This window comes from Poromitra crassiceps (genome assembly GCF_964638095.1).
Source record: "Poromitra crassiceps genome assembly, chromosome: 4".
Classification (NCBI taxonomy): Eukaryota; Metazoa; Chordata; class Actinopteri; order Beryciformes; family Melamphaidae; genus Poromitra; species Poromitra crassiceps.
In genome coordinates, this window is record NC_139626.1 from 76,378,405 (window position 1) to 76,402,459 (window position 24,055).

The following is a 24,055-nucleotide window of genomic DNA, read 5'->3' on the forward strand; positions in this document are numbered from 1 at the left end:
GATTGAAAATATTAGATTACAATAAACATCAGATTTTTTACCTGAACTAAACAAATCTTTAAAGAGAACATATTAAAAGGATACAGGAATGAGCTACAAAGATGAGGACTTGTAAGAAGTTGTGCTGTTTCGTTGGTTGTATTTGTTTCCATGCATTTGGTCTTTCTTGGTGCTTTGTTAGTTTTAGAAATTATTTTATGTGTATTGTGCTAATTGTGATTTGATTGATAAAGTAGTAAGAAGGGGTAGGACTAGAAAAGTTTTAGACTTCATCCTACGTCCTTTTCGACCACATTTGTGTTGAAACAGAAACTTTGGTGGATTGTCCATTGCTGTTTCGAATTTAGTTTTTTCTTATTTTATTTTATGTATTTTTATCCTTTTAACATTGTTCAAAATAAATAAAATCAATCAATCAAAACTACCTGAACTATTTTTTTTCATTATGAAAGTTGGTTATTGGTGATTATTGATCAGTTATTCAGAGCTCAACAGGCTACATGAGATGAGTCCCAACTGTGTGTGTGATATTTTAACTTGTAATTGTTAATTAAACGTTTGATTGAAAAGATTAGATTACAATAAACATCAGATTTTTATGACATTTTGACTTTTTAAATTGCCAAAAGCATGTGCCTAACGTGAGCCAGTGTTTGCTCCGATATACTTTTGACTGTTGATATTGGATGCATACAGATTTGCGGATGTCTTTTTATTCTGTTATTCATGTAAAGCAGTTGAGTAACCTCTGTGTCTGAACTGTGCTGGAGAAATAAACTGGCCTTGTCTTGTTCTCTGTGTCTGAACTGTGCTGGAGAAATAAACTGGCCTTGTCTTGTTCCATGTTGTCTTGGACTCACTTTGACCATCAGCACACCACTGACCTCCACTGCCAGCAAACACGGTCTGGCTTTATATAGACCTTTTCACAGCAGCCATTTTGAGCTGTCAAAGCAGGGTAAATGCAGGTGTAACCAACAATATTAATGAGGGGCCTGGCACTGGAATGGAACTATCATTAATGTTATTGGTGACCCCTGCGTGCCGTTTACCCTGCTTTGACACGTCAAAATAGCTGCTGTGAAATGGGTCTATTTAGACCAGGGGCCAACAACCTTTTTGAGACAGCTACCTGAAGGGTAGAGAGTCATGTGGAGGGCAACATGTTGGATATCATCTTACCAAACATTATGAACATTGCTCGGTTTACCTTTAAATAATGGATATTTTGCATTTAATTGGTTAGAGGAGACTCAGCTATATTATTCACTCATTACTGTTCATGATTCCTCACAATCATCATAATAATGCTTCACCAAGTGAAAACACAGATGTACATTACAAAGTGAAGTTAATGATTTATCTGTTAATCTGAACAATTAATCTGTTTCAACATTTGAAAGTGAAACAATATGACAGTTGGGGGGAGGGCGTATTTTTAGAGTCTGCGGGGCCTCATTGGCTCATGTAATAGAGTGCACTCAGGCTGAGTACATCTTTCGTGGCGGTTTCCCCATGGCACCAACATTTCCACATTTTGAGCCATAGACATAGACCTGCTAGGTGGGCATGAGGCCCCCACTGGAAGAGGTACAGTGAAACTGTGGGGGCAGAGGGATCCCCTGGCCTGCTCATCACTCTCACACTCACTGCGGGCACCCAGGCAATTGAATAAAAAGGAAAGAAAAATACAACTTACAGAAATCAGACAAAATGAAGTAAATACAAGGCAAAGAGAGATAAGCGCGCTCTGTAGCTGGCTCCTATATTTCATAACTAGGGCTGTGACGATAACACATCACCACATTTTTCTGTAGGCTACTTTATTATATAAAATATTACAGGCACAATGCCAAAAGCACTAGAGTAGCAAAGAGGGAAAGGGGATCTACTAATTAAATGATCAATATAGCCTAAAGAACAAACTATTAAAAACATTATACAGGATTGTTCATCTGAATTTACTGAATGGAATTATTGGAATGTGCTTTTACATACTGTAGGCCTACTACTACATCTCATATATTTCCTATAGCCTGTCTTACAGTAACATACTGTAGACCTACTACCACACATCTCATATACTGTATTTCCTATAGCCTGTCTTACAGTAACATACAGTAGGTATACTACTACACATCTCATATACTATAGCCTTCTTACAGTAACATACTGTAGGTCTACTACCACACATCTCATATATTTCCTATAGCCTGTCTTACAGTAACATAGTGTAGGTCTACTACTACACATCTCATATATTTCCTATAGCCTGTCTTACAGTAACATACTGTAGTAGGCCTACTACACATCTCATATATTTCCTATAGCCTGTCTTACAGTAACACACTGTAGGTCTACTACCACACATCTCATATATTTGCTATAACCTGTCTTACAGTAACATACTGTAGGCCAGGGATACTCAACTTGCTTTGTCCGGGGGCCACTTTCGTGAAATGATAGGATGCCAGGGGCCAGTTAATAAACAAACAATATACATTTTTCTGTAGCGGATTGTAGGTTTTTGGGGTGTCAGCCGGAGTTTAGTCTGACAATGTTGTGCACATACCGGATAGTTAGTTAGGTTAAGTTAGTTAGGTTAAGTACATACATAAGTGCCTGGGTAGCGAGCAGACAGCGGTATTTGACAATTTAGCAGCTAAATCATAGATTATTGAAAGATATTCCATATTCCAGACTGAAATGCTATAACAGAAGTGGAGTATTGGCCAGAATGACATTAACATTTGGACACTTATTCAGCGGGTATCTTGCATGTTGCATTCAGGTGCACTGTAAAAACAAAAACAAAAACAAAATTGCAATTCCATTGCGGGCCACACAGGGGGCGCCCACGGGCCGCATGTAGCTCGTGGGCCGCTAGTTGAGTATCACTGCTGTAGGCCTACTACTACAAATCTCATAAATTTCCTATAGCCTGTCTTATAGTAACATACTGTATATAGGTCTACTACCACACATCTCATATATTTCCTATAGCCTGTCTTATAGTAACATACTGTAGGTCTACTACCACACATCTCATATATTTCCTATAGCCTGTCTTACAGTAACATAGCCTACTGTAGGTCTACCACACATCTCATATATGTCCTATAGCCTGTCTTACAGTAACATACTGTAGGCCTACTACCACACATCTCATATATTTCCTAGAGCATGTCTTACAGTAACATACTGTAGGTCTACTACCACACATCTCATATATTTCCTATAGCCTGTCTTACAGTAACATACTGTAGGCCTATACTACCACACATCTCATATATTTCCTATAGCCTGTCTTACAGTAACATACTGTAGGTCTACTACCACACATCTCATATATTTCCTATAGCCTGTCTTACAGTAACATACTGTAGGCCTACTACCACACATCTCATATATTTCCTATAGCCTGTCTTACAGTAACATACTGTAGGTCTACTACCACACATCTCATATATTTTCTATAGCCTGTCTTACAGTAACATAGCCTACTGTAGGTCTACCACACATCTCATATATTTCCAGTCTGTCTTACAGTAACATACTGTAGGTCTACTACCACACATCTCATATATTTCCTTTCGCCTGTCTTACAGTAACATACTGTAGGCCTACTACCACACATCTCATATATTTACTATAGCCTGTCTTACAGTAACATACTGTAGGCCTACTACCACACATCTCATATATTTCCTATAGCCTGTCTTACAGTAACATACTGTAGGTCTACTATCCCCAGAGAAATGTAGCAAGCTAAGCTACGAGCAACATGGCAAAAGCAGCTTGCTACATCAAAGCTACTTTTTTTCTCACATTGAATCAACTTCATGTCAAAGAACAACTTTCCACCAAACAAATAGGCAGGCAAAAAAAATCTCATTTTGATTGTTTATTATATTATAAAACACACTGAAACTCTCACTGGCACATTATTCAAAAACACACAATAAAACCTGAATGTCTTCTTCATCACTGCCAGTGGCTCCCTCTGGCTCTGCCATCTTTCAAAGTTCGTTGCTGATGTGACTTCGCCAGCACATGACATATTTTGCCCTACCCAGTCTTCATTGCCTAAACCCAACCCAATCAGAGGCAGAGTAGTGCCGGGTCTTGCTGCAAGAGAGGCAAGGATGCTAAAAAGCAAGGATGAGACAACAACACTTGTTGTCTGTCATAATGGAACTGGAAGTGCTTTATTGGCTACGGTGTCCACCCGCTATGCCGACCACCCGCAATGCCGACCTTAGGTTTAGGCGTGGGGGGTGGGAGAGGTTAGGTTTTGGGTTAGGGTCTGGGGGAGGTTAGGTTTAGGCGTGGGGGGTGGGAGAGGTTAGGTTTTGGGTTAGGGTCTGGGGGAGGTTAGGTTTGGCGTGGGGGCTGGGAGAGGTTAGCTCCAGCCGGTCCACCGAGACGCTGCACGTCGCCTCGCTCATGAGCTGGTTCTGCTTGTGGGCTATCGGCATTGCGGCCTGTCGGCACATAGATGTGGCACCATTGGCTACACAGGCACACTTGACATATGCAATGTCTCCTCCTGTTTAATCCAAACCACAGCAGAAATCTCCACTGCGTGCTTTGCTCATGGATTTTCTCTGGCGAGTAGCTTGTAGCTTTTGCGGGAAGCTACAAGCTACTTAAGTAAGTAGTAAATCATTTATTTCAGTCAGTTTGTCAATTTCACATGAATGCATTACAGTAATAATGTGCGTTTACATATAGGAGACCGAAAAGGTGTAGGCTGAAGCCGCAGCTTATGAATGCCTACCCTTTTTTACATTTCATTACATCAAAAATCAAAAACAAAAAATAAGATAGTTGCAAGAATCAGTTGACAGCGAGAAGGAAAGTTTTCAATAGATCTTGGAAGCCCTAATGATAGCTTTTAAGTACTTGATTGTACTAGGGTTTTGTATTTGTTAAGTACTCTTAGTTTAATTTTTTTTTTGAATTTACATATAGAATTGCACAATTTTAACTCATCGCAGAGACTATTCCATAGTTGTACACCTTTGACAGAGATGCATCTACTTTTAAAGTTTGTTCTTACTCTCATTTGTTTGAACATGCAGGTTCCCCTTAGTTCGTACCGGCTGACTCGGGGTGAAAACAATTTCTGAATGCAGTTGGGAAGAAGGTTATTATGTGCCTTGTAAAGTATAATGGAGGTTCTGAGCTCAAATAAATCTTTAAATTTAAGGGTATTTAATTTAATAAAGAGTGGGTTTGTTGGGTCGCAGTATTTGGAATGGTTGACAATTCGGATGGCTCTCTTTTGTAGCTTGATAATTGGATCGATATTTGTTTTGTAGGTGTTCCCCCAAACTTCCACACATATACTTGGGTCTATAAATAGCTTAGCTACTGAAAAAGCTAGTATAGTTTAAAGCAGTAGTATTAGCCAGCCTGCACAACACAATATTGTGTTTGTGTATGATTACCATTGACATATTTCAAGCACTCTTGGGGACAGATAGAAAGATACACTGAACACATGATCTCCTCTGGGAAGAGTAATGATCATGATAATAATAACATCATCATCATCATCATCATCATCATCATCATCAACAACAACAACAATCTTCACTGTGACAAACAGAAGCAAACAGCAGCCGCAAAGAGAGTAAAAAAGACTTTTATTTGACATTATTTACAAGGCAAAGAAACAGTGTGAAGGACATCTGCAGACTGTAACAGCTTGACTCTACACAGAACACATGGACCTGTGTTGTGTTAAAGACAGATACAGACTGACAGACTAACAGCTGTATACGTAGGGTGTGTGTGTGTGTGTGTGTGTGTGTGTGTGTGTGTGTGTACAGTATGTGTATGTATGTATGTGTGTATATATATATGTGTGTGTGTGTGTGTGTGTGTGTGTGTGTATGTGTGTGTGTACATATGTGTGTGTGTGTGTGTGTGTGTGTGTGTGTGTGTGACGTGTGTGTGTGTGTGTGTGTGTGTGTGTGTGTGTGTGTGTATGTGTGTACATATGTGTGTGTGTGTGTGTGTGTGTGTGTGTCACAAATTGTGGAGGTTTGTCATTACAGATGGAAAACAAAGCTAGCTAAATCAGCATAACCATTGACATTTTTTAATGCACTTGTATCTAGCAAATTATTTCCACTGTGTAAATTGTGTCCTATTGCTGTAATCATTTTTTATTCTCTTTAATTAATATTTTTCTCTATTTTTGTATTTGAAATTACTACGGTAATTGTGTTGCATTGTATTAACTGTTGCATTAATTGCTTATGTAAATGATTTTGTTTACTTTCCTGACTTTGAATGTGTAATGTTGCTTTTGTGGAGTGCTATAAAATTGAGTTTCATTTAAAAAAAGATAGAAAAATCTAATTTGTTATATTCACAGTATTACAATCAACTCTACTTAGGGAAAAGTGAGTAATCTCTGCTGCAGATTGTTTATGGCTGATCCCTGCTCTCTGAGCTCGTCAAGGAGAGCTGTGTATCTGTCACTGCTGCAACTTCATAACCGTATAAACAAATGAGTTGAATTCAGTTGAACACTTGTCACGTTATTCACACTGGGTTGAAATTAGGAGAGAAATGTACGTTAGTTTCATGTTTATAACACAAGCTCTTTGAGGTCCGCAGCTCACTGTCTGGGACTGCTGCCTGCACGTTTGAAAGCAAGGTGCGTTTGTTTGTGCGCATGGAGCTTGCCAGTGTAAGTTCTCCGTGTTAAAAAACAGTGTTGGCCCGAAGGACCCCGCCCAGTCAGGAAACAGAGACTGTATCACGAAGAGCCAAACAGGATGTGAGGTCACGTGATCAGTATGGATTACCAGGCTACCTGAAGGCAGCAAGCATCACACTGGACTAAACAGAATAGAGAGCCAAAGACACGCCCTCTTCTGGGTTATGCATATGAACCAAGAGATTTCATTCCCCACAGACATTTCGTAAAATGCTTATAAAAAATATTTTTACTGGGTCAAACCAAGCAATTCAGCTATATATCTAGAATCAGGAGAGACCATAGAACATTTCACATGGTCCAAAACAACAACAAAATAAAAATAAATAAATAAATAAATCTAACAACAACAACAATTTTTTTTGTCAAACAATTTTTATAAGAATTTTATGAAATTTCTATGGAAAAATAAATGGTGGATGAAATTCCTTGGTTCGTATGCCTAACCCGGAAGAGCGTGACTTTGGCACTCTATAACAACAACAAATGAACAGTATGTAGCCCAGACAGACAGACAGACAGGCAGACAGACCGGTGGAGGGACAGACAGACAGACCGGTGGAGGGACAGACAGACAGACTGGTGGAGGGACAGACAGACAGACAGACAGGTGGAGGGAGGATTCAGTAACTGACTGCTCTGCTGATCCAGAGTCAGCTTGAACAGGAAGTGACGAGTGGAGCTGGATCACGGCACAGACACACTATAGTGAGCCAAAGTCGACGTCACAGCAGGTCCTGAGTCTATTGCTTCAATGGGAGAAGTGAACATGATCTCAGATTATGACTAATTATTTCACTCCATAATCATCAAAGTAAATATTGGACCCATTTTCCACAAGCCACATATCTTTTGAACATTTTGACAGTAAAATGGCATTTTTCAGACAGACAGATCAGGAGAAAAGTTACTTTGTTCGAGACCTGTCTTTGTCTCAGCAACACTCTCGCGATATTTGGCAACAGGAGCTTACGTTAGGTTAGCAGGTAGAGATTAGCTCAAGCTACATGTAAAGTTGGCAGATGTAGTATCTAAATCTGTGTTTGAAAAGAAAGATCAGCTGATGGTTACAAGGAGATTGCGCGAACTTTGTGTTTATATGTGTGGTGTTTATGCTGTTTTGTCAACTCACTACAAGTTAGAGAGGTGACTACCCACATTTAAGAGACCGGAAGATATACCCAGAGTGATTGAAGTGGTGCCAAGTCCAACATACTTGATCGTCACGTGACTCACGCAGCTCCATTCCATAGGCTCCATTCTAGCATCAGCCTATAATAGTGGACCTTCAAGGATAGTATCGGAAGTACAATATATGGTAGGGTTGCCAACCGTCCCTTAAAATACGGAATTGTCCCGTATTTGTAAACAAAAAGACGTGTTCCGTATTGAACTGATACGGGACGCGCTTTGTCCTGTATTGGAGAAACAATGCAGTGCAAAGAGTAACTATCTTTTTTGTTGTGTTCAGAAGATTTAATCTGAAATCTAAAATGTTTTTGCACTAATGATTTAAACTTTCATAATACCAGGTTTGTTCTATTCAAAAGAATATGTAACGTTGCTGTTTGCACTGTTAAAAGAAAATTTTATGAGTATGCGAAGTTGCATTACCCGGTAGGCCATATCAAAATACCGTTTGCACTACTGTTTATTTTTATTTTTTTTAACAGCTGTTTTAGCCTATTAAGAATGAGAAACTTCTGTTTTGTGACGCCCAAATAAAATTCTTGAATGATAATCTAGGAATAGGCTACGTGCAAAAATGGATCAAATTCAGGTTTGCTTGTCTTAATAATAATGGGTAAATGGTTGAACTTGAAGCAATTGCAGTTATGTGATTGTTAATAAGTCCACTAATGACCGCCCCCCGACCGTTCCTTATTTCCATTTCAAGAAGTTGGCAACCCTAGTACATGGTGGGCCATTTGAATGCATATAATAATGCATAAAATAATCATGATAATATACAATTTGACTCTTACCCTTAACGTCGTACCTTTAACGTCTTACCCTTTCACAGTACATCACAAACGGTCCATTCTGCTGCAACTCTACAGCGTTGCTTAAACTTTACTTCCGGGAACTATTGCGAAGTAAAAAAAAAAAAGTCCATTGGAGTGAATGGAGATGATGCAACTCTTATTATCTCAATGGCTCTGGATATACCATTTCATAGTATTGGCGGAGCCTGGAATGAGCTATCTCTATAGTCCATTCATCTCTGACTGCACCACATCCTGTCTGTCGGGTCAGATGTTCAACCTACATCCAGAAATAAGACACTTGTATGTCTGGAGTGGACCTGGTATGGTCCTGATCCTGGTTGGGGGGTCAGTAGCTGTTCTCGTGTCCGGCCAGGATGTACAGGTTGCTGGGCTCAGTAGGATTGTCTGTGGCTCGGCTCTCTAGCACCACCACCCTGCAACACAGAGCAACTGTGTCATGTATGTGTCATGAACTGTCATGAACTGTGTTTAGTTTAGTCGTGTCATCTCCTTGTGTGCTCCTACCCTCCACACTGCCCTCAACTGGCCTTTTTCCATACAAAACCAGTAACTTAAAGGACACTTTTTTACAACCTAGACCTTATTTTCAGTTTTAAAATAGTGGCAGGGAGGCTATTCGCCGAGTGTCAGAAATGGCGCAACAGACCCAACCTCGCCAGGATGGCCGACCTGCCTCCAGCGAGGTTGCGCCTACATGAACCTGCCTTCTTCTCCACAGGAGTGGACTGTTTCTGTTTAGTTTAGTTTATTTGTTTATTTGTCAGGGAGCATATACAATAAAACATTAATCCCCATAGGGGAAGAGATGCATTGTAACAGATTTAGCCATAGGCTAATTTCCATCTGGAGTCCCTGCTGGGCAGGTGGATGCAGAAGCCATTCAGAGTTAAGAAAACAGTACACATTCAAATAGGGAAAGGGCATAGGTTAGTACAAAAGAGCACATGATAAAATAATATGGACAATAAAGTAAAATAAATATAAAAAACATCCAGATACCAGACAACAGCAGGCAACGTACGTCAAGTATACTGTAGAATACATACATGCATACATCTATACAGATGCCAAAAATAAAACACCACACACACACACACACACACACACACACACACACACACACACACACACACACACACACACACACACACACACACCAGACAGTACCACCATGTGGTTAGTGCTGGCAACACTGGTTGCTCAGGAACCACTTCTTAGCTTCACGGGAGAAACTATTGTAGGTTGGAAAGTTTTTTATATTACTGGGTAACTTATTCCACTCCTTTATTGCTTTAAAGGAGAAAGCAGTCTGGGCGAATACAGACTTTCTCAGAGGAACGTTACAGTCCCCTCTCGATGCAGACCTTAAGGCTGAATTATACTCGACCAACAGATCAACAGCCCGTGGAAAAGTCGCAATGAAACGCTATTATGTGCTATTATATATTATATATTATATATTCCAGGCTCCGCCAATACTATGAAATGGTATATCCAGAGCCATTGAGATAATAAGAGTTGCATCATCTCCATTCACTCCAATGGACATATATATATAATATATTAATATATATATTATGTGCTATTATGTGCTATTATGTGCAGTACGCTTTCACTCTCAAACGACCGTACATCAGCACATGAAAGAATCACCAAACTTGTTTTTACTGAAAGCCGTTTTACTTCTCAGCCCTGATTGCCTACTCTGTGATGCTTTTAATCTCTCTCAATAATGCTCTCAACACAACACATTTACTTGGTGAAATGACTAAAAATGAACAGTTGCAAATCAAAGTTTAGCCTACCACATGGGTCAAGAAATGTGGCGAAAACACAGCTCAGTGTTCAGGGTTCAGTGGCTTGAAAGCGGCCATGTTTGGAGAGAAGCTCGCGCTGTTAGAAAAAAAACCATGCACACGGCGAGCGCCCGACGGAGCTAGCGAATAACCACGGCCAACAAATTTACGTCATTTGACGCGCCCGGCCCGCGCTCCACCCACGCGCCCTTCACGGCAGGGTGAGCATAATTCAAGCTTTAGAGCTCTAGTTCTTATCTCAGAGCAGGACTGTACAAAGGTTTGCAATGGTGGAGGGGCAGCATTGTGGAGTATTTTATAAATTAAACGGAGGTCAAAAAAGTAATTAAATTATCAAGGTTTAATAAATTATATTTATGTTACAATGGTGATACTGTCTAACTTTAAGAGCTTGTCCATATAGAGAACGGATTGGGCTCAGTGCCGTTTTATTAGCCTGAGTCCAACAAGACATACAGTAATGTATATAAGATAATATCATAGCATTAAAATAAGGCATGGCAGCCTGTATAAAAGGCTCAGACATTTCTGGGTGCCTGTCCCTTTAAGAGTCTCGTTAAGTGATGAGATGACGTAATGCCTGCACCTGCATCTCGTTAAGGGTTTTTTGCCGTTCGGAAAGAGGCAGTGTTTTAGTTTGCTTCGGTGTGCCTCATGTTTTAGTCCAGCTTACTTACCTGTGGCTGTTGAAAACCTCCTTAGTTGGTCCTGTGTGTGTTCCAGTGTGACATTCCCTTTGGTATTAAGTTCATGCTGTAAAGTAAGTGTCTGTTGCTTGTTTCTGTGTTAAATCGTGCCAGTTTCACCGTGTGTCGACATGTGCTCAGCCTGATGAGAGATATTTTGTTGTAATTGTCACCATGCTTATTTGGTAGTGAATTGATTGGGGTATTCCATTTATTGTTACCTGTGTTTAAGTTGAAGTGTTTATCTCTGCTGCTGGAATTGTTAAGTGAATAGTATTTCTATGTAGAGGGGGAGATGTTTGCTCAACTCAAGTGGGTGTGGACGCCATTAGCAATACCTTGTTTGGCCACAGGGCGTCTCCATTGCCCTCTGTGACCTGATTAACCATCCATGAGGTCGAAGTTGTTTATTCCTCTTAAGGGTAGACTACAGTAAGTTATTCTGCTGTAGGCAGCTTCATGTTATGGTTAAAATGAGCATTACAATGCTCAGTTATATTTTATGCTACTGTGAATGGGTATGGATTTAATTTCGTAATGTTATATTCTATAGCCTAATTGTGGTTTATTTGTGCTATTTCAGACTACTCATAATACTACATGTCACTGCAATAAATGCTGGATCGCAACACAGTGCAACCAAAACCCTATACGTCTCCTCATCATCATTCTGTGTCCTGACCGACACCCCATCCTGTTTACTGCTACAACCTGAAAGAGCTAGCCATACCTATTTAGCTCACTAACACAGCCTCAGTAGATAGTGAATTTCTAATATGCCGGAAATTTGCAATGTTATATTTCAAGACATGGACCATTTTTTTAATGTGTTTTTTTAAAGATAGGTCGGACTCAAATATGACCCCGAGATATTTAACTCATTGAGTGCCAGCCACTTTTGGAGAACGGATGCTCCCAGTGCCAGAGTTTCAGAGCGTTTTCAGTGATTTCTCGAGGCCCACAGAATATTGTGTGATATTACTATGTAAACACTGAACACGCACAAAGAACGATGAGACTCTATTCTATCATCTGCAAAAAAAAGTTTATTGATCCCATTTTCCGTTCTTTAGTTATGAGCCGGAGAAGATAGCTTGATTCATCCAAAAACAGCAATTTTTTTCTAGAAGCTGAGATAATTGGCCTTTTGTGAAATTAAACATTTCAAGCACATCACTGACTCTGAAGCTAATCTTTTCTAATGTAGTCACACCTCAAAAATAATTTCCTTCAATAAAACAGTGAAGGCCAGGGAATTCTGTTTGGCAGAATAATATTTTTTAGCTACAACCAGCAGCGCTGGCCCCTGCGTGCGCTGCTGGTTGCAGCTTCTTGCTGGTCTTGATTTGCTGCTGGTGGGCATCGGATATTCTGGCTTGCGTTTGTCAATCCTGTCCTGCTGCCTGGGTCTGTCTGGGTGTTGCGCGCTGCTCTGCGTGCCCCCCCCCCCCCCCCCGCCCCGCCCCGCCTCGCCTCAACTGCACACTCCTCCTCCTGTCTGTGGTGGCTCTCTGCTGAGTTTGCTGTGCGCACAGTGAAGGGTGCTCGACATCCTGCTTTTTTACAGCGTTCCGCGTGTGTTTGTCACCGGCAACGATGCTTCCAGTTGAGAATAATAACAACTCCACGGTGTGGATGTGCGGATGTGCTGTCGCAACCGACACGGAGCGGCTCAATTGTGGGAGCAGATTGGCTGCTGCAGGCACAGCTGCAGTAACGTGCTTCAGCATATCGATGCATACGGATGCGATGCGATTTCCGTTTCCATAACGACTTCTTCTTTGTTTTTTCCTTGCCTTTCTGTTATGTGGAGAGCACTGTCGCCACCTAAGGGTTCTGTAAAATAGGTTAGACACATCCAATAGCTATAATATTTGTACATCAGAGGCAGAAGGCTTTGATCGACGCCCCACCGTCAAAAAACGCAATTGACGAACATGTCCGTCCTTGGCACTCTACGTTACTATTTGAAATGACGAACATGTCCGTCCTTGGCACTCAATGAGTTAAATTCATCCAAAATTTTTATTTCATGACCATTCACATAGATGTGAATGGTCCCTACTACTATCAAAATAGGACGAAGAAGTGAGAAACGGTGGGGGATACTCTTCAAGTGCATGACGACACGGGCCGTGCATATTGACCTGCTGTCCAGCCTAGACGCCGACTCCTGTCTCATGGCTTTGAGACGGTTTACAGCTCATAGAGGCAAACCCTCCGAACTGCTATCCGATCAGGGAACCAATTTTCGAGGAAGTGACCACGAACTGCGAGGGGGGTTCGCAGCCCTCCAACCGGACCTAAAAGCGCAGCTTGCCCCCCAGAAGTCAACTGGAAATTCAACCCACCAAATGCCCCTCACTTCGGCGGTTGATGGGAGCGAGAAATCCGCTCAGTGAAGCAGGCCTTGCAGGTGATGCTTGGGGCACAGCTGGTTACGGAGGAGGTGCTCAGGACACTCCTCGAAGTGGAAGGGATCCTCAACTCTAAACCCTTGGGCTACACCTCATCAGACATCGCTGACGCTGACCCGATCACCCCTAACTCGCTGTTAATTGGACGGCCCGACGTGTCTCTCCCGCAGGTGGTGTATCCTGAATCGGAACTCCTGAGCAGAAGACGCTGGCGCCATAGCCAGCTCCTCGCGGACCATTTCTGGAGGAACTTCATTAAGTTCTACCTTCCCGGTCTTCAGGCCCGCCAGAAATGGTGCACCGAGAAGCCAGAGCTGCTCATTGGGAAGGTCGTGATGATCATGGACCCGCAGCTCCCTCACACTCTTTGGCCAATAGGGACAGTCACCAGGCTTTCCCCTGGACTGGACAACAAAGTGAGGTCTGCTGACGTAAAGGTCGGCACCCGTACCTACACCCGACCGGTGGTTAAGCTTATTCAGCTCCCCTCATTGCCAGACTAGTCAACCGAGCCCTGCTTACCCCTAGTGGGACTGGAGTGCCTTTTCTGGAATAATACAGATTTCCTACAGAAATCTGGGGGCGGCTGTAGAAAAGGCTGGAGGGAAGGCCCTCTCAGGCCGACTGCTGAGACCATGCCTCGAAACCCCCATGGACCGGATTTGCGCCAGCGACCCAACGATGATCATCGGCGATGATGTCAGAGTTCCCCCTGTGAGGTCATCGGTGATGTCAGACGGTCTCTGCTGTCTCTGGATTAGATTATGTGATGTCAGACCTCCCCCTGTGAGGTCATCAATGATGTCATACTGTACCTCGAATGTGTAGTGTATAAAAAGCGATGTTCTGCTATGCTATCTCACTCTCTCTCTGTTGTTCCGACCTAACGGATCCAGCGTAAATTAAGCGGAAGCTACAACTTCCCTAGAGTGTCACTGGTGCTAGCTAACCCCTAGACATGAGCCTTGATATTATCGTTACTGATCAAGCTAGTAGCACTGCCCGTGACAACTATCCATAAGTTCAAACAGGTGTCTCACCTGTCAGAGCCCAGCAGGTGGAACATCCGGCTGCTGTCGCTGATCTCCTGAGTGATCTGGAGAGGAAACAGGGAGCGTTACCATGGTGACTGCTAAGGTGGGGGAGACAGTCCCTGATTGGATAATTACCTCATTAGATTTGAAGCTCCGTCCCTGCATGCCATGTCTCCAGAAGGCCAGAACACTGTCCTGTAAACACACTGAGGAAGAGGAGGAGAGGAAGGTCAGCAACATGCACAGCTGGGCTAAGGATATTTAAGGTTTAATGAGAGAATTTAATGAGAATTTTTAAATGTTTCAACCTGGACCTTATTTTCATAACTTTTTACGTCAAAGTCGCTAATCTGAGATTTTTTTTTTTTTTTTGGCAGTAGGCTACTGCCACTTTTTGCACCGAAGGGCTGATGAATGAGCTCAATCTACATGGCAGGAAGATTGACATCCTCCTAACAACCATGGGAGAACAAAAGACTGTTAGCAGCCATGTTGTAACAGGCTTGGAGGTGAGCGGTCTAGAAGGCTGCGACTTTATAGATTTGCAAGAAGTATTTTCTCAAAAGACTATCCCAGCTAATAAAAGGAACATTCCACTACAGGAAGATGTGGACAGGTGGCCTCATCTGGAACGAGTGCAAGTCCCTCACATCAACGCAGAAATAGGTCTGCTGATCGGAACTAATGTGCCAAAGGCAATGGAGCCAGAGGAGGTCATCAGGAGTGTAAATGATGGGCCTTACGCCGTAAGAACTGTCCTGGGATGGACAGTGAATGGACCATTGAGGGAGGGCAACTGCGAAGCAAGAGGTGATGGACTGGCGTACATCACGACAAATAGAATAACTGTAGCCAAACTGGATCAACTGTGGAACCAACAGTTCAAATATGACTTCCCAGAAGGTAGCCAAGATGAACAGCTGGAGATGTCCAGAGCAGACCTCCAATTCATGGACAGTGTGTCACAATCTGCCAGGCTGGTAGAGGGGCATTACTGTATTGGCTTACCACTGAAGAACAAAGAGCTTCAAATGCCCAACAACTGCATGGTAGCAGAGCAGCGTGCCTTGAAGGAAAAAGCTTCTCAAGAACCCCTCATTTCGTGAGGACTACATCACCTTCATGAGTGATATGATCACCAAAGCCTACGCAGTGAAGGTTCCTGATAAAGACCTCAGGCGCAACAATGGAAATGTTTGGGACATTCCCCATCATGGAGTGTACCATCCCAAAAAAACGTGTCATATTTGATTGCGGTGCATCTTATCACACTGAATGAGCAACTCCTTCAAGGGCCAGACCTCACCAGTACCTTGATTGGAGTCATCACAAGATTCCGCCAAGAACCTGTGGCTACCATGGCTGATGTGGAAGCCATGTTCCACCAGGTAAAGGTCCCACCAGAAGACGCTGACCTACTCAGGTTTCTATGGTGGCCAGACGGAGACATCAACAAAGCTCTGGTGGAGTTCAGGATGGTTGTGCACCTATTTGGTGCTACTTTATCACCGAGCTGTGCTAGCCCAGACGGAACGTTTTCGGCCGGGTACGTGATGGATGGATGGAAGAAATGGCAGACTGTATGCCTTGCCATTTTGACCGTTGAGGACGTCGAAGATGTTTACCTATTCGGATTCATGATAGCTGGACTTTTGCTGACCGGTGTTGGCATCGCAGTCGTCTATCGCAAAATTTGCATGACAATGGGAAAAATGAAACCCCAAAGATAGCCATTCTCATGAACATGATAAACGAGATGGCCCGTGTTGTGAACTCTCAGTCTAATGCGATCACAGACTGCATGAACTATCAGACTAATGCAATCACTGAACGCATATCAAAGGTGGATGGTGTGCTGTCAGACGTGATTAAAAAACTGGATGAGATCTTGGAGAAGGTGCAAGACCGGGACTGAAGAGTTTTAAGTTGAAGAGACGAGCTCCGAGGGAAAGATTTGGATTATACTTTCCTCTCGGGTAATTAAATTATCCATCATTTATCTTTCGGACCCCCAGACTGCCTGATGGTGTATGAGAAATTCTCCCCGTTGAAGGGGCTGGTGGAAACGAGGAGCTCCCCCATCACCCTTCACCTAAACAGCTGCAAGATATTGACATTGGACAAGGCCGTATGCTCGCTTACCACCCGAGAAGGAGGCTCCCTCTATCTGGTTGTTTAGGCTTACAGCTCACAAGGACAATCTTTGGACATTCCTGGCCACACTCAAACTGACACACACACTCGCCCCGTGCCCCCCCCCCCCCCCCCATGCCGCCCGGTCCGGCCTGACAGCCCTTGCAAACTCTCCCTGGACGCTCCGCTCACCCCCAACCCCCCCCCCCCCCCTTTTCCTCAAACAACCTCCCCCCTGGAGCTGCAATAGTCAGCATAACCTCGTGCGTGCGACGGTGATGAGCTTCTCACTCCCCTACCCCCTGCAACACCCCCCCCCCGCAATCCCCCTCCCCCCCCCCCTTGTTTTCTATGTCTGTAAAATTCCTTACATAGAACAACAAATGTTCATGTACAAGTGTGCCTCTATTACTCTTCAAAATTGTAATAGTGTTATAATCCTTAATTTGAGTATTAATGGTGATATCCATATGTTCCATGTCTGTCCCCTTTATGTTAGATGTTCATGAGGACCGCAATGGAAATAAGCCTGAGGCTTTCTTGTGTTTTTATCCTCGGTGATTGTCTGTCCTTGTATCTGTACCCTGTGTATGTTGACATTCACCAAATAAAATCATATCTAATCAAATCAAAGCTACGCTCTCAGACGTTGTGCTGAAGACAACAGGAATCTGTTTGACGCTACAGCGTTCAACACAGTATTGCACAACTTCTACGTTGATGACTGCCTTAAAAACACTCCGCCCATCAACCAGCTTTGTATCATTAGAACATCAGTGGTATATCAGAAAACTGTTAACGGTTTTGAAATCTGTCATTTAATTTGACAGTTATTGAGTGTTAAAGTGTGGACCAGTGACATCACTGGTCCACACTAACTCAAATGAATAACTCATTAACTCAAATCAACTCTCAATAACTGTCAAACTAGATGAATGATGCATAGTTTGACAGTTATTGAGAGTTGACGACTGCGTGGCGACTCAAACTTCGAACACCATCGTGAAGTTTGCAGATGACACAGCAGTCGTGGGGCTGATCTCGGGGGGCGACGAGACGGCCTACAGAGAGGAGGTGGGGGCCCTGGAACAATGGTGCCAGGACAACCACCTCTCTCTGAACGTCTCCAAGACCAAGGAGATCATTGTAGACTACAGGAGGGGGGGGGGGGGGGGGGGGCACACACCCCCCAATCACCATCAACGGCACAGTGGTGGAATGGGTGGACAGCTTCAAGTACCTGGGAGTCAACATCCACCAGGACCTGACTTGGGCCGGCCACACCGCCACTGTTGTCAAAAAGGCCCAACAGCGAATACACGGACTCAGGCGCCTGAAGAAATTTGGGCTAAGGCCAGAAATCCTTACAGACTTCTACAGAGGCACCATTGAAAGTCTGCTGACTGGCTGCTTCACCACCTGGTATGGGAACTGTACCACCATGGACCGCAGGGCGATACGGAGAGTGAGACGCGCGGCCCAGCACGTAACAGGATGTGAGTTGCCAGAACTGCATGAACTGTATAAACAGCGGTGCCTCAGGAGGTCCCTGAAGATCATCAAAGACACAAACCATCCCCACAACAGCCTGTTCTCCCTGTTACCCTCAGGGAGAAGATACAGGGTTCCAAAAGCAGGCACAAATCGCTTGAGGAACAGTTTCTTCCCGCAGGCCACGAGACTCCTTAACATACACAAATAGTGTAGTAGCCGTACTGTACCGTACTGTAGCTGCTACCATTACGTATGTCTAATGTTTAATTGTATGTTTAATAAGGAATATGCTATTTGCACCTGTATGTCAAATACGCCGAATTTAAAATGCAGAGTTTAATTGTATGTTTAATAAGGAATATGCTATTTGCACCTGTATGTCAAATACGCTGAATTTAAAATGTTTAAGCACGTCTAAAGTATGCACATGACATGTGCACCTATGTGCAGTGAATATGCCACTGTCTCTGACTTGTCTTATCACTATACTGCCTTATTGCTTGTTGTGTCTCTTGTTGTTTTTGCACTCATATGCCCTGTTATATTTGTACTATGTTGTAAACCGAGTCCACAGCACAAGAATTTCACACGTGATACTTGTACCATGGAGTGACAATAAAAATCTTGAATCTTGAATCTTGATTTGAGTTAATGAGTTATTAATTTGAGTTAGTGTGGACCAGTGATGTCACTGGTCCACACTTTAACACTCAATAACTGTCAAATTAAAGGGATACACCACTTTTTTGGAAGTTTAGCTCATTTGCCACATCCCCCCAACATAACCAAGATACACCATGCCTTACCGGCACTGTCCGCTCAGTTCACAGTGAGCTACAGTCGTGAAGTTAGTAATTATCACCAAAGAATGGAGGCTAATGGTACAGCTGTTAAAAATCTGCCAAAACACACATCTCACGGCGCCAAAATACATGTTGTGCTTCGGGTACTCACCACACGATGAAATGTTAATCCAAAATGCACATAATCTGTCTTTTTGGAAGGAAAAGAGGTCGGCGGCCATGTTTGGAAAGTAGTGCCGGCTACCTCTTTTCCTTCCAAAAATACCAATTATGTGCATTTTGGATTAATATTTCATCATGTGGTGAGTACCCGAAGCACAACATGTATTTTGGCGCCGTGAGATGTGTGCTTTGGCAGATTTTTAACAGCTGTACCATTAGCCTCCATTCTATGGCGATAATTACTAACTTCACGACTGTAGCTCACTGTAAACTGAGCGGACAGTGCCGGTAAGGCATGGTGTATCTTGGTTATGTGGGGGGGGATGTGGCAAATGAGCTAAACTTCCAAAAAAGTGGTGTATCCCTTTAAATGACAGACTTCAAAACCGTTTAGAGTTTTCTGATATACTACTGATGTTCTAATGATACAAAGCTGGTTGAAAATGGGCGGAGTGTTCCTTTAAGTCCGTCAGCTCTGAGGAAGAAGCTGTGTTGCTGTGCCACAACCTGAAAGCTATCTGTCAAAAAGGGGGCTTCAGTTTAACGAAGTGGATTAGCAACAGTCGAGTGGTGTTGGGCGCCATACCTGAAAAGGACAGGGTGAAAGAAGTAAAGGACCTGGACCTGGATCAAGATTTACTCCCCTTGGAGAGAGCTTTGGGAGTACAGTGGTGTGTCCAGTCCGACTGCTTCAAATTCAGAATTGTCATCCAAGACAAACCTCCCACCAGAAGGAACATCCTCTCCATGGTGAGTTCCATCTATGATCCACTGGGAATCTTGGCGCCAGTGGTTCTACCAGCAAAAATGATCTTGCAAGAGCTCTGCAGGCTAAAGCTCACCTGGGATGACATAGTCTCAAATCATCTTGCTCAGCAGTTTGATTGGACAAAGGGTTTGCAGCTGCTCAGTGACTTTGGAGTTGACCGATGTCTCAAGCCAGCACATTTTGGAGAGCCAACATTTGCACAGTTGCACCACTTCTGTGATGCTAGTGAGGAGGGCTATGGCACGGTGACATACTTAGTCCAACAGAACAGCAGCAATCAAGTCCATTGCAGCTTCGTCGTGGGAAAGGCGAGGGTTGCCCCACTCAAACACACCACCATCCCACGATTGGAATTAACAGCAGCAACCATGGCTGGGCGCATGGACAAGATGTTGAGGAGAGAACTGCAGTTGCAGCTTGTGGACTCGGTGTTTTAGACAGACAGTACGGCTGTACTAAAAAGTACATTAACAACGAGTTGACACGGTTCCGCACTTTCGTAGCCAATAGAGTAGTGGAAATTCTGAGTGCAGTATCTCAATGGAGGCATGTCAGCACACATCTTAACCCTGCTAATTATGCATCAAGAGGACAGAAGGTGGACACTTTTGTGCAGAATCAAGCCTGGATCTCTGGACCAGACTCTCTCACCAAGTCGGCTGACAGCTGGCCAGAGATACCTGATCATCTGGAAGACCTCACAACAGCAGATCCTGAGATCAAGAAAAATGCCACAATCAATGCTCTTGCAGTAGAAGAAAAGATGGATGCAATGGAGCAACTGATAAATCACTACTCCTCATGGATGCACCTTAAGAACGCAGTGGCATGGATCCTAAAGGTAAAGGACACATTGCTGTGCCTGGCTAAGAAGAGAAAGGAGCCGAGTGCAGTTATCACAAAGTCATGGCAAGCTACAAAACAAGCCTCAGCAAAGGAACCCTCACGGTGGAGAATCTAAAAGAAGCTGAACTGAAGATTATACGCCACTGCCAGAGAAAGAAATTCCAAGAAGAAATCAACACATTACAAAGAGGTGAGACTGTCAAAAGGAGCAGCCACCTATACAAGCTCAATCCGGTTCTTCAAGATGGAATTCTTAGAGTCGGAGGAAGGCTCAGTCGATCAGCCATGCCAGAAGAATCCAAACACCCTGCTATCCTGGCTAAATATCTTAGGGTGTCAGAGCTCATCCTGCAGGAGATCCACAAAGAAGTATGTCACAGTGGGCGCAACCATGTTTTATCCAAGTTGCGTCTAAAATACTGGATCCCCAGAGCTAATGCGACAATCCGAAGAGTCCTGTCCAAATGCCTTGTGTGTCGGCGACTACATGGTGTTGCTGGACAACAACAAATGGCAGATCTTCCACAAAACAGGGTCTTACCAGATGACCCGCCCTTCACCAGAACTGGAGTGGACTATTTTGGTCCTTTCGAAGCCAAGCGTGGAAGAGCTACTGTGAAGAGGTATGGCATTATCTTTACCTGCTTAGCCATTCGAGCTGTCCACTTAGAAGTAGCGGCATCCCTGGACACAGACTCCTTCATTAACGCTCTTCGCCGATTCATTGCAAGAAGAGGCCAGGTTGTAGAGCTACGTTCTGATAACGGGACCAATTTTGTCGGGGCAGAGCGAGAGCTCAAGAAAGCTATCCAAGAGTGGAACACGTCCAGAATCGAGGACACCTTGCTTCAACGAGGAATTAAGTGGATGTTCAACCCCCCAACCGCCTCTCACCATGGACGGGTATGGGAACGTTTAATCAGGTCCACCAGAAAAATCCTCAATGTCACCCTAAAGACACAGAGTCGGGATGATGAGAGCCTTCAAACATTTCTGTGAAGCTGAGGCCATCATTAACAGTCGGCCCATTACCACACCCTCCAGTGACCCGAACGACCTAGAGGCACTCACCCCGAACCACCTCCTCCAACTAAGGACTAAGCCATCTCTGCCTCCAGGACTTTTCCAAAAAGAGGACCTCTATGCACGCCGAAGGTGGAGGCAGGTCCAGTATATGGCGGACCTTTTTTGGAAAGGCTGGATGAGAGAGTATTTGCCGGAGCTCCAAATACGACAGAAGTGGTCGCACAAGTCGAGAAACTTTGTACCTGGGGACATTGTTTTGCTTGTGGACGAGACTGCCCCAAGAAACTGGTGGCTCATGGGCAAGATCATCCAGTCGCTGCCAGATGAATACGGACTTGTTCGCCGGGTTCGTGTAAAGACTAAGACCAGCGAGCTGGACAGACCCATCACCAAGGTCTGTCTTCTTCTGGAGGCAGTATGAAGACGAAAGAGGACAAGACACAAATTAGTTCAAAGACTTTATTTAACCTGTGGCTCTTTGTTTATGTTGGTAATTGTTTCTAAGTCTAGAGAACAATTAGGGGCCGGTTATGTACAGTATGAGGCAAAGATTGGCTTGTTATTTTTCTCATAGTTTTCCTATATTTCTGTTTTATTCCTAATATATGCACATTCTTATTTATACATTTTCACATTTAGAATATTAAAAGTAAGCAAATCATTATTAATAAGTACGTTTTTCCTTTAAATTTAACTTCAAGTTACATATTGTACGTCTAGAATAGGCTTTTTCATTTATTTTGACTATCGTGTACTGTCACTTTAAGAGAATTGCACCCGCACCCTCAGCTAGGCTGTTCAGTGAATTCAGTTCAGTTGAGGCAGAGACTAGCTGTGGAGACACACATTTTTTATACCGTGTCTTTTAGATTAGTTTGAAATTATCCAGCAAAGGCATGCACCTGTGACACTTGGAAGTGGAATAAAAAGTTGTTTTGTGTTTTTTCCAACCTTACAACAGACTCTGGAGTGGATCATTAAAAACTGTCAGCTTGAACACGTGTATGCCGTGACTAGCAGCTAAGTGGGATTGTTGCTGTTAGTGTTACAAGCGGACTTTACTTTGCTGTGCTGTGTAGAGCGGAGCGGAGCACAGAGCGCATGCCTGCTTTCCTGGAGCAATGACCATATAAGGTAATCAGTCATGTGAGTGACGTCACATCGAGCCGAACGTAGGAAAAAAAAACATTGGAAAGCTAGCGTCAGAGCAGTCTGTCTTTCACATACGTTTACCTCATTATTTAGAAATGTCGGCCATGTTTACTAAGAACATCCAACATTGTAACATGCTATATATATGACACAAAATAAGGAAAAGGATAATATGCCCCCTTTAAAGAGTAACTGAACCCTGGATGCAGAATGGTGAAAAGTTCATCATTAGGTGTTAGGCTCACCTAACATTGGCTTTTAACTCATTGAGTGCCAGCCACTTTTGGAGAACGGACGCTCCCAGTGCCAGAGTTTCAGAGCGTTTTCAGTGATTTCTCGAGGCCCACAGAATATTGTGTGATATTACTATGTAAACACTGAACACGCACAAAGAACGATGAGACTCTATTCTATCATCTGCAAAAAAAAGTTTATTGATCCCATTTTCCGTTCTTTAGTTATGAGCCGGAGAAGATAGCTTGATTCATCCAAAAACAGCAATTTTTTTCTAGAAGCTGAGATAATTGGCCTTTTGTGAAATTAAACATTTCAAGCACATCACTGACTCTGAAGCTAATCTTTTCTAATGTAGTCACACCTCAAAAATAATTTCCTTCAATAAAACAGTGAAGGCCAGGGAATTTTGTTTGGCAGAATAATATTTTTTAGCTACAACCAGCAGCGCTGGCCCCTGCGTGCGCTGCTGGTTGCAGCTTCTTGCTGGTCTTGATTTGCTGCTGGTGGGCATCGGATATTCTGGCTTGCGTTTGTCAATCCTGTCCTGCTGCCTGGGTCTGTCTGGGTGTTGTGTGCCCCCCCCCCCCCCCCGCCCCGCCCCGCCTCGCCTCAACTGCACACTCCTCCTCCTGTCTGTGGTGGCTCTCTGCTGAGTTTGCTGTGAGCACAGTGAACGGTGCGCGACATCCAGCTTTTTTACAGCGTTCCGCATGTGTTTGTCACCGGCAACGATG

General features: G+C 43.5%; 2 protein-coding genes across 2 annotated transcripts in view; one reads left to right on the top strand and one right to left on the bottom strand.

Moving 5' to 3' along the window:
* The window catches only part of LOC310775946 (uncharacterized protein), a gene marked incomplete at both ends in the record, with an annotated part of 94,887 nt that extends 89,778 nt beyond the window's left edge, over positions 1–5,109 (top strand). Inside the window, one exon of the mRNA XM_083636069.1 lies at positions 5,085–5,109. Within this exon, the coding sequence (XP_083492195.1) occupies positions 5,085–5,109 (25 nt within the window). The remainder of the gene's footprint in view (positions 1–5,084) is intronic.
* Positions 5,110–9,070: 3,961 nt separating this feature from the next.
* LOC310775947 (mitogen-activated protein kinase kinase kinase kinase 3-like) overlaps positions 9,071–24,055 on the bottom strand; it is a gene marked incomplete at both ends in the record, with an annotated part of 120,504 nt that continues 105,519 nt past the window's right edge. Inside the window, 3 exons of the mRNA XM_083636070.1 lie at positions 9,071–9,158; positions 14,706–14,761; positions 14,835–14,905. Of these exons, the coding sequence (XP_083492196.1) occupies positions 9,071–9,158; positions 14,706–14,761; positions 14,835–14,905 (215 nt within the window). The remainder of the gene's footprint in view (positions 9,159–14,705; positions 14,762–14,834; positions 14,906–24,055) is intronic.